Genomic DNA, 10,784 nt, shown 5'->3' with positions numbered 1-10,784 from the left:
TTTCCCTACCTGGATAGGCTTGACAGCTGGGTGCTTTAGCTCAATCATCCTATCCCCGTCGTCCTGAAGATTGTTCACAAGCTCCTCCTGGCTGAGCAGCTCATTGGACTTGAAATCCTGAAAAGGAAAAGAAACTTCGTGACCATGGGAGCATGCAGAGAGCACGGAGCGATCTCCTGGGCCACCAAACCCCACATAGCAATGAAAAGGCTCCCAAAGCATAGACATCCTTATTTGTTTGTTTGTTTTAAAAAAAAATGGTCTAGGCAAAGCTAAAACCAATTAGACACACTTGGGCCTCAGGAAGCATCAGGGCATTCGTTCAAAGAGCATTTTCTTGAGCAATTATCCCTCCCTTCCTCCTGGTCCCAGCACATACCAGTCACTGGGTGTTGTACTTTGGACACTGAGGCTGACATGATGCTGAGCCCTTCCTGCCCCTCCAACCACGGGCAGCCTCAGCAACAGCTCTCTAATGTACGATCTCGCGTGTCAGCTCAGGAGACAGGAAAGGACACATAGAACGGCTCATCCTTAACTCCAGGGTGAACCCAGAGTGTCTCTTCTGCCTCTGTTTCTATGCCCAGCACTATCTGGCTGCTCTGGGAAAGCTCTAAGCTCAGGGCTACTGGTGGACATCCAGGAGGCTGGGATCTACCCTGCATATCTCATGCGGCAAGCTTGGCCAGCCTGCAACAGCCAGGACACACTGCCATCGCCCAAGAGCTCACCTCGTACTCCCGACGCACGCTTTGGACGTCCACCATTTGGTCACTCCAGTCCTGCTTCAGGATCTTGGTCTGCTGGTCTGTCAGGTAGCCCAGCTCCTTGGTGCAGCCCTGGAGGTGGTGGTACAGGCTGCCCAGGCTCTGTCCTCGCCAGATGGAAGCTTTCTGCTCGTGCACACAGGAGAGATGGAGTCGATGCTCGGGCTGAGGAGCTCATTTCCCCTCCTCCTCCCCAGGACCTCACTCGTGTTGCACGTTCACCAGGAGATTCCCAGAGACCTTGGCAAGAAGTCTGCCATCTCTTGCTCTTATCTGATGGGGCTGCCGTTCCCTTTCCCTCCTTCACAGGCAGGATATGTTTGTCTAACCAGAATCTCAGGTGTGGGCTGGTGCCCGGGGCAGTCTGAGCTGGCCCAGCTCTGCTGTACTTCTCATGAATGCCGCTCTACAGCACGAAGCTTTACAGGCCCAGCTGGCTAAACCCAAGACCTTCTTCCTGGCCTCTACCTTTGCTCCAGCTGCTCATTTCCTCTCTGGAGCACTTGTTGAGGAACAGTTCAAGCCTCAGCATTTGCAACCCTGATTTGGAACCGCATCTGGGTTAGGACAGGGTTTCCTGCTGCCACAGCCGTAACCCTGTGCTCATGGACACGGGCAATGCCAGATCAACCATCCACGAAGAGGAGAGACAGAGACCTCACCCACAGCATTGCCCTGAGGGCAGCGAGCAAGCTCTCAATTTACACCCATTCCAAGGCGGGGAGGAAATGGGGAAAGAAGATGAGGGACAAGACTTGACTGTGCAAGACCAGAGGTAGCTCCTGGCCTGAGCTGGCATTCCCTGCCCATAAGGGATGGTGTTACTCTGATGTATGACCCCATCTATCCAGAAAACCACTGAGGAGCTTACCAGCAAGTCCTTGTATTGGCTTTTTAAATCTGCCACGTCCTGGGTTTGCAACACGGCCGAGACCAAGGAGGAAAAAAAAAAAATAAAGAAAAAAGCTGTTACCAAAACATGTGGTAGATGCTGATGAGCTGATTTATGGAAGGTGCCTTAGAAACTATTTAGGAACCAGCTCCCTGGCTCCTGCATGGCTTGACTTGTCAGGCTCAGGTCTCCCCATGAGAACAAGGGTGGATATTCATCGTGTGGAGGAGCAGGTGGGACACACGGCCAGGCAGTGAGCAGAGCCCGCAGCATCCCGAGTGAAGGCAACAGGAGCAAGGAGGGGACGGAAGGTGCCTTACCCCGGAGCTGAGGTTCTTGATCTGGAGGCCATAGGCTTCAATCTCCTTCTGGAGGATGTTGTGCTCAGCTATTTGCTTTTCCAGCTCTGACATGCCGGGGCCGTACTGCCCCTCGTTGACTTGTTTCTGTGCAAAAGGAGTTAGGCAGAGACTAAAGCTAAAGCCTTTATTTCAGGGAGAAACCCCCGTGAATGCTGGCAGGGGATGAAAAGACCTAGTGTCAGATACCAGCCCAGGAGGAAGGGAAGGGATCTTTGTTGTTTGCAGTGATTGCTGTTCGTTTGGCCAACAATAACCAAGCCATAAAACCCTGGTGTAGCAACCACCAGCCACCCCCAGTGATATGCAGCGGATGGATTTAGTCACCACCCAAATTTCAGAGAGCCCAGGCTGACTCCAAACTGGGCACTGCACGTGCCCAAGACCTTGCAGAATGAAACCCCAGGATGTAGGGCTGAAAAGTCCTTGAAGACATCACCTTCTCCATCCTTTCATCCCACAGCAGGGTATCTCTACCTGATCTCCCCCCAGTAGGTCTTAATCTAAAGGGGTAAATCAAGAGGATCCTCCAGAGGATTTTACGAGGTGTGAGGAGAGTCCTTCTCCCATCCAGAGTTAATTCCACCACCCCCAATGTCCCTGCAGGATGCTGAGCACACCATGGCTGGCAGAGCCCTGCAGGCAATAGCTGATGTTATCTGCGCTTGTAGGAGTTACGAGAGACACCAAAAACCAGCTGCTGTACCATCTTTTGGTCCAGGATCTTGGCCCAGTCTACCCTTGGCCCCACATCAGGGATGTTCAGTTGTTCGTAGAGGGCCCGGTACTCTGCACACAGCTGCGTCACACGGTCGTGGAGCTGCTGGATGCTGCCGAGGAGAAAAGGGTCACGTCTTTGTGTCAGTTTGGAAGCGGGAGAACCAAGGAGTGGCTTGATGAGCCCAGATTTCACTCATAAGACCCAGGTTACTTTATTGTCCCTTTGTGATTGGCCACCTTCAGCACTGGAGGCACTTCTCTGGGTGCTCTCCATCTCCAGGGATGTCTCAGGAATTACGACCCAGAAGGAAACTGCAGGGAGATGAGGGATGTTCCTTCCCAGCTAGGAAACAAATCTTCCCTCCTGGTTTCCACCTGGAAGGGCTGGAGAGCAAAGAGGAGCAAAGCACCAGAGGCCAACAGAAGCTCTTCTCCCATTCAAACAGCCAGCTCTGCTTGCCTGGATGAAAGTCATCACTGACTTTAGGAAAGACAGAGGAAAAGGGGATTTGTCCTGGCAGTGGGGGCAGTTTCAGCTCTGCATTTTTCTGGCACCTTTTACAAGAGCTCCCAAATAAGTCTGGGTGATGACTCTGGCAGCTGCCCTACACACCCCCATCTTCACTATAAATTGTTAGGAACCCTGATTTTAGAGCTAAAGTCCATGGGAGGAAGGGTGAAACTCCACCTCTCATGGAAACAACTGGAGTCTAGATCCTGGGGGGGTTCCCAATTGCTCAGCATCCCCATCACACCAGTCTCTCCCTCTGTACTCACTCTTTTTCTATCTCAGTAGCCTGAGGGTGCTTCAGACGCTTGGCGCGGTCCACGTCCAGAAAGAGGTCCTTCAGCAGGGTCTCTGCTTCCTTCAGATTCCTGGCGTTCTCTGGCTGGAACTCAAAAGCCTTGTTCTTCTGGTGATTGGTGGTATCCTGGAGACCAGGGAAGCCAGAGTAAAAAAGCCTGGTTAGACCACAAAGACCTCTCAACATGATGCAACCCTGAAGCAAGGGTGCAGCTGGGGAGCGCATGTCCAGCCGAGCTGCCTGCTTCAGCATCTCTCCCACCCAGGGACCAGCGTGGGTCAGGCTGGCTGCCTGCCTCTGGGGTTGCTGCGAGGCCCAGGGCTGTGCTGCTGTAGCTGAGACAGCCTTGGCTGTGGGAAACATGAGGCACTGAGCAGAAAGCAGGGAGGCTGGAATCTGGGAGGCTCCGGTATGCGGCCCCAGGGGCTGGGAGGCTCTGCAGGGTGCTCTGTTCCTCCCCAGCCTCGAGTCAGCCCCCAAACCTGCACCAGCAAGCAGACACCTGACCTGTTATCCTAGATGCTGCGTTTCTAGGCAAAGCCTTTCACCTTCCCACCACCCTCTGCCGCAACTCACCTGTTTGAGTTTGGACTGTGTCTCCAGGATGTCCTTCTCCACCTGGTCGGCATTTGTCTGCATGCGGGAGATGAGCACAGCCAGCTCATTTGTGGAGGACCTGAGAGAGGGAGCAGCAAAGCAGAGGGGCGGGTGAAGGCAATTCCCACCCTTCTCATCACTGCCCAGGAGCTGACAGCGGAGTGGTTCTTCAGGCCTTTCCCCACATCCCCCATCTCCAAAGAAAGAGTCCAAGCTGTGGCCAAGGGCACAGATACACACAAGTGGCCAATCTCTGGCTGTTGCCTTCAGCCAAAGCAAGGTAAGAGGTGGTGTGGTGAGAGAAAGTGGGCGGTGGACACCGCAGAAAAGTTTGTGTGGATTCAAAAAGCAATGGAGGAAAAAAAAAAAAGAAAGGAAAATTTCTGTAGGGCTCGCAAATGCCCTGACACCACATCTAGGTTGGGAAGAGCTGAAGCCACAAAGAGCTGGAGGCCAGGGGAGCACCCTGCAGAGGCAGCACAACATGCTTGCCCTGTTTGGAGATGCTTTCCTGGGCGTCTGCCCTTGGCTGCTGGTAGAGGTGGGCGAGATGGCCCTTCTGCCTGACCTAGAACTACCATTCTGTAGTCTTGCTCATACAAAGCACCCTGCAGTTCAGACCATTCTGATGCTGGAGAGCCCAGTGGCACCCCAGGACGGGGCTGCAGTGGAGAAGGCTTTGCTATGCAGACTGGAAGCTCCTCTGGGCACCGTGGAGGCTGTTACAGCCATGCTGCTTTTAGGGCTTGGGGATAAATTTCCCAAGGCCATAGCACAATGACCAGTGTTCCTCACCCCAGTGAAGGTTCACTGAAGACCATCAGACCATTCCCTATTGGCTCTCACCTCAGTGCCACCACCCAACCGATGGGTACCATCACAGCCCTTATTCCATCACCGCTACTGTGAACAAGAGCCCTGCTGAAACAGCTGGAACCAGCGCCCGCAGCAAGGCACGGGATGGTTCCCAAAGTTCCCCGTGGACAAGGAAGCACAAGCCTCGGTGCCACCTTTGTCCTCGTGTCCTGTTGTTTCTGACCCTGAGGACAGTGCTGGCCCTACCCTCCAGGCAAGGAGAGTGTAGCGCTGCCAGGATGTGGGCAGAGGTGGGAAGGTGCAGACCGATAGCATCACCCAGGGACTGGAGCCTCGGATGACTGCAGATGGGACAAAGTTCATCAGGGGCTCAGCTCAGTTACACCCTGACTCTGGGGTCTGAGACCAGGGGGAAAGGGTTTGAGCAGTGATGATGGGACATTGGACAGGGGTCAGCTGAAGTCAGGGGGATGCTTCTTCAGGGCTCATTGGTACTTCTTTGGTGAAGGAAGAAGGTAGGAGAGAGGTGATGTCCTGCAGCAGAGCCACCCACATCTGCTCTCCAGCCATGTGGATTCCTTCCTAGCCCCTGAATCCAGCAAAGGACAGGGGGAAGTGGTTCCCTTAATGGTTCTGTCATTGCTCCAGCTCCTCATCATGGCTCCTGCTATTCCACGGTTCACAGCACAGGCTAGAGCAGCTGCTGGGATGTTCATTTAGTACAGCTCCAGTGACTGTGAAGTACCAGGAAGTGTTACGGTCACCCCAAGCCATGCACTCAGATGCCACAGACAGAGCTTCTGTTTCAAGACAGCCCAGCCCCTGCTGGCCAAGGCCGAGCCCTGGTAGCTCCGGAGCAGGCACAGCCCCAGTGCTCCTGCTCACAGCACCCTCCTGTCCCCTTTCACCAGCTCCTCCCTTGGTTTTGATTTCCCAAGAGGGTGGCGTGGGCCTGTGACGCAGCAGCTCTCAGCTTCCTCGGGGGCTTTGGGTCGTCAGCATCTCCCAGTCATGCCTCAGCTCCCCTGCCTGCAAAATGCACGTCAGCAAAGTAAACAGGGGACTGCTGCGCTCTGGCAGTGCCCTCTGCTACAGGCTCCAATTCCAGGGACCGCAGAGCCAAAGAGCCCAGGCAGGACATCGGATCATCATCATCAAAAAAGCATCACTGCCTGCTACAACCTGGCTTTTACATGCCATGAACCACCCCTCCTACCCCATGGATGTCTTCCCTGGAGTAACTGCAGAGCTCAGGGAGATGACCAGTTCCAAGTGCCAGCACAACAGGGTGGATGGGAGCAGTGCAGTGACAGGACTCAGTCCCCACGTCCCTGAGCATGTGGCAGGCTGGAAGTCCTGGCAGGTCCCCCCTCCCCAGGAGGTTACACAATCTCCCACTCATCCCCGACATGCCTGGAATGAGGTGGTGTCCCATGAGCAAATACCTGAGCACCACCCAAATTTCCTGCCTGGGCTCTCTGCGCAGGGAGGGGAGAGTGAGTCACGGCTGGCCACTGTCCCAGGGGATGGACGCCTCTCCCCACGCACCAGGGAGAGTCCGTCCACCCAAGAAGGCTGGCTGAATTCAGACACCGCCTGGGAAGAGCATGAATGTGGTGTTCAGTTTGAGGCATGTCAGGATGCGACTGGCTATCTCTGTGCCGCTCCAAGAGGGGAGAAGTGAGGTTCCATCCTTCCCAGGGAGGGTAGGTCACCAGTAAAATCCTGATTATTCCTGGTGGCACCTCCTTCCTGCCTGAAGGAAACACTGGGACACACCACCCCACTGGTGGAGACACCCACCAGTGTTTCCTCCTTGTGTGAACCCACCTCTTGGTTCACAAGGCTGGACACAAACCAGTTTTGTTTAGGCCAAGCCACAACAAAACCATGGGCTGAAAAGACCTCAGCAGCCTCCCAGTCATGGGGACAGTTAGAAACAAGGATGCTGTGGCAAACAACCTGATCTTCAGGGAAGTGATGATGCTTCCTGGAGAACACCGTCTCACAGGCAGAGGGAGTCTCCGCTGCGTGCCCTGGAGCGGAGAGCCAGGGGGTCCCTTGCTGGCCAAGGGAGGAAGCCTGGCAGTGAGGAGACTGAGACCCCGCAGCCAGCAGCCAGTCTGGAAGTGGCTCTGCAGCCCTGCCAGCAGCCAAACCGCTTCAGAGGCTGCAAAAGAGTATTCTGGATGTTTGAGGAGCACTGAAGCAAGGAAGGGGATCTCCTGGGAAGAGAGGGGTCTCCTGGGCACCAGAGTAAGGCCCGATGCATGAGCAGAGAAGCCATCTGTCCTCATCTGAGCCTCCCACCATCGCCATGCTCCTTGGTCAGGGTGGGAGCTGGAGAACCCACTCAGCCCGTGCATGCGTAGAGAAGTGCCCGAGACACCGCAGACCCTCCTATTCCAACCATGGACTGTGCTGAGAGCAGCACGAGCTTCTCCTGTCCATGTCCACACAGCCTGTGGTGACATGGGCACAACCCTGTCCTTCCTCGGGGCTGTCCCTCCTGCCCCATCCCTGCTGTCCCTCACTCAAGAGCAGACCACAGCTGGGCCCCACGTTTCTGGGGGAACATGCTAACACTTGGGCTGCAGAGAGGGAGCCTGGCATCGGGTGGGATATGAGGAGCCATGAGCTCGCCTGTGCTTGCGCTGAGCATCCCTCGGCCTCCCAGGGCTGAGGTCTGACTCCATGCACAGTGCATGTGTTCAGCCACAGCCCCAGGCTGGACAAGATGGCTGAGGGCAAGGCTCAGCAGAGCTGCTCCTGCTCTTCCTCCTCCAGAGCAGCCTCCTCCCTAGGGCTATCTAACGCCTGGAAGAGGCAGAGCGCTGTTATTACCATTATTAATTGGTTCATTTCTCACACCACTTTCTGCCTCCTAGAGAGTCCAACTGCTCACAGGGGACAGTGCCTCTTAGCAGGAGCAGGACTGTCCCCTGTGCCCGGTCACTGCTGCCAGAGCACATTCGGGCAGGACCACAGCACCCACCCCCTTCCCCAGGTCCCTTCCTTCCAGGGGACATTCCTTTACAGCCACAAGGCAGACCCCAAAGCTGGGTCTGTTTTCCCTGACCGGCGGAAGTCCTTGCACGCTCTGAGCTGCTCACGGGACAGCACCAACAGCCCCTGCCAGGGCTGGGTTAGCCCCCTGAGCCTGTCCCCCTGGGGACCATGCTGGTCTAGACTGACCAGAGAGAAGCAGAGGGAGGCAGTGGCAGAAGCAGCAATCCCAGGAGACAATCAAACCAACAGACAACTTGCCACCCACCTCCAAAACCACCCACGGCCTTTGCCAGAATCACACCTGGGCAGCCAGTCCAGCCAGATTTGATTCAATTCCACCTTCCCATGGATTTTCCCTTTCAGCCCTGCCATGCCTTTTCCCAGAGCAGATCACAGCAAGGATGCTCCTTGGAGACACACCTGCGCTTGCCACTGCCTCCCTGGGATGCATCCACCAAGTGGACCCAGCAAAGGACCCTGCGAGCTGGGCTGCTCCACACCATGCTGCCAAGGACCAAGGCAAGGTACCTCTCTAGGGGTCCATGCCCTAAAGAAAGCACAATTAGCTCAGTAATTGCCACACTTCTGGCTCCAGTCTCCATCCTGCGCACGGAAGAGGTGTGAGGTCTCACCGGGATGCGGCTCCAGTTACCCCAAGAGGCTCACACTGGGGAAGAAGCTGGCCCACACCCTCCAGCAGCGCTGCGGGTGCTGCAGCGAGCTGTGCCAGGAAGCATCAGGAGAAATGCCCGGCCCCAGTTTGGGAGCCAGCTGGGGAAGTGGGTAGGTTGCAGCAGCAAGAGGATCACGGAGGCTGACATGGCTGGGGGCTTCTGGGGAGGTGCCTCACGGCAGTCAGGCCTGACAAAGGCTTGGTCTTCAGAGAGCCCCCACAGCTGCCTTTGAGATGAGTTTGTGAGTGCTCAGCTCCACAGAGGGAGAAGCTTCCTGTGGCAGGGGGGCATCTCTCCACATACACACGAGGAAGCGTCAGCCTTTGGGGGGGCCACCTTCTCCCCAGCTCACTCTGCCCTGCCCAACAGCGCCAGGCCACCACCCTCCTCAGCGCTGTTTGCTAACACTGGGTTTGGCCCCCATAAAGGGCAAAGCGGGTGCCAGCACCTGGTTGCATCTACTCGGGCGTCTGTGCACACACCGGCCTGGGCTGCTGCTGGTGGTGCTCCCACTGTTTGCTAACACTGGGTTTGGCCCCCATAAAGGGCAAAGCGGGTGCCAGCACCTGGTTGCATCTACTCGGGCGTCTGTGCACACACCGGCCTGGGCGGCTGCTGGTGGTGCTCCCAAGAGATGGGGCCAGCATCCTCTTCTCCCCGCAGGTCCCCTCCTCCTCAGAACAAAGCCCTTGAAATGTCGCCAGCCTCTAACCCTGCCTGGGGACAGGGACTCATGGAGAATTGCTGAGGAAGGTGGATAATGACCCTGAGTTAGCAACTGCAGCTGAAGGGAGGGATGAGCACGGTTGCTGCAGGAGCCCACCCTCCCAGAGGACACTCTGCACCGGGGAAGCATCTGGTCCCATCACACATCTCGATCCCCAGAGCTTAGGGAATCTCTTCGGACGGGACACGGCTGTCAGATCCTTCTGGTGCTGCCTCAGAGAGATGTGAAAGGGGCAACCGCAGCTGTTTGACCTGCGGAGATCCAGCCTGTCACTGCAATGGATTAGAGCGGTCACCTGCAAAGCCGCCCCTCACCCACGTTCACCACCCGAGGAGCACCAAACTAAGCACCTTTCTGCAGGGATCCCAGGTCCCAGGGCAGCACCACACCAACTTCACACAACCAGCCTTGGGATCTCAAACCCAGGCTGGTATCTACTTCACCATCAAGCAGATCTTGCTCAAGCAGAGAGGCTGCATTTATTCTCCCTACTCCTACCTGCCCAAAAGGGGTTTTGCACCCCCTGCTCCACTAAAACAGCTCTCAGCACCGCTACAAGCACTGCACATCCCTGGGGCTGCACAGATGCTTCTGGGCTGGAGCACAGAGCCCACCAAAGACAAGGACAACAGCTGGGGCAGCATGTTTTGGCATCAGCTCCCAGTGAGCCCCAGCTTTCTGGCTGTTCCACAAAGAGGGATGGTTCTTCGGCTGGTTTAGGAGACATCCAATGCTCTCCCTTCATCTTTCCCCAAGGTCCACAGGAGAGCTGAGAGAGAACAATTGCACTTACTTGCTAGGCTTGGCAGGGGATCCTCTGTTGGGGGAACTTCTGCTTGGGGAGCCTTTGCCCACCCCCTTGAACATATTGGCGAGGTCCCAGCTGGTCTCCTGGAGTCTGCAAAGTCGTCGTGGGCGCTGGCTCTCTGCTCCGGTCTGTCGAGATGGAATGAAAGACTCAGCAGGGGGAAGGTCAGTGGTGCGCTAAAGAGCAGTTTCTAGGAGGCTCCTCCCTGAACGCCGGTGAGCAGCAGCAGAGATGGAGGCACATATGAAAAAATTACTCGAAAAACCAGTTTGGGGTGGAAAGAGCAGAGCCCCAGAGGGAGAACGGGAAACCTCGCCCTGGCTTGGAGGGTTTTTTGGCACATACAGCCGCAACCGTGCGGCAGTTTCCCAGTGGAGGAGCAGAGAGCACAGCCTCTGCGGGGAGGACCAATCTGCCAACAGGAATTTGAGGGAGTGCACTGAGTAGTGAAAAGTGGTTTAAAGCATCTTCTTGCATTAGCGGTTCAAAGCGCTATAGAAGTAGCAGAAGCCCTACGGATGAAGCCAAGTAAGAGTCAGAGGCAGCAGAAGCAGCAGCTTGGGAACCACCGATTGGCAGAACATGATGTTAGTTTGCAGTTCAGTAAAC

General features: G+C 55.9%; 1 protein-coding gene across 1 annotated transcript in view; it reads right to left on the bottom strand.

Annotated features, from left to right (window-relative positions):
* EVPL (envoplakin) overlaps positions 1-10,234 on the bottom strand; it is a 24,074-nt gene extending 13,840 nt beyond the window's left edge. The window contains exons 1-8 of the mRNA XM_010134723.1: positions 10,161-10,234; positions 4,121-4,220; positions 3,516-3,670; positions 2,725-2,848; positions 1,980-2,105; positions 1,639-1,677; positions 732-893; positions 10-117 (exon numbers count right to left, since the gene is read on the bottom strand). Of these exons, the coding sequence (XP_010133025.1) occupies positions 10-117; positions 732-893; positions 1,639-1,677; positions 1,980-2,105; positions 2,725-2,848; positions 3,516-3,670; positions 4,121-4,220; positions 10,161-10,234 (888 nt within the window). The remainder of the gene's footprint in view (positions 1-9; positions 118-731; positions 894-1,638; positions 1,678-1,979; positions 2,106-2,724; positions 2,849-3,515; positions 3,671-4,120; positions 4,221-10,160) is intronic.
* Positions 10,235-10,784: the final 550 nt, after the last annotated feature.

Source organism: Buceros rhinoceros, unplaced genomic scaffold, assembly GCF_000710305.1.
Source record: "Buceros rhinoceros silvestris isolate BGI_N320 unplaced genomic scaffold, ASM71030v1 scaffold24364, whole genome shotgun sequence".
Taxonomy (NCBI): Eukaryota; Metazoa; Chordata; class Aves; order Bucerotiformes; family Bucerotidae; genus Buceros; species Buceros rhinoceros.
Note: the sequence above shows the minus strand (reverse complement) of the source record. Positions and strands in the feature narration are given on the sequence as shown.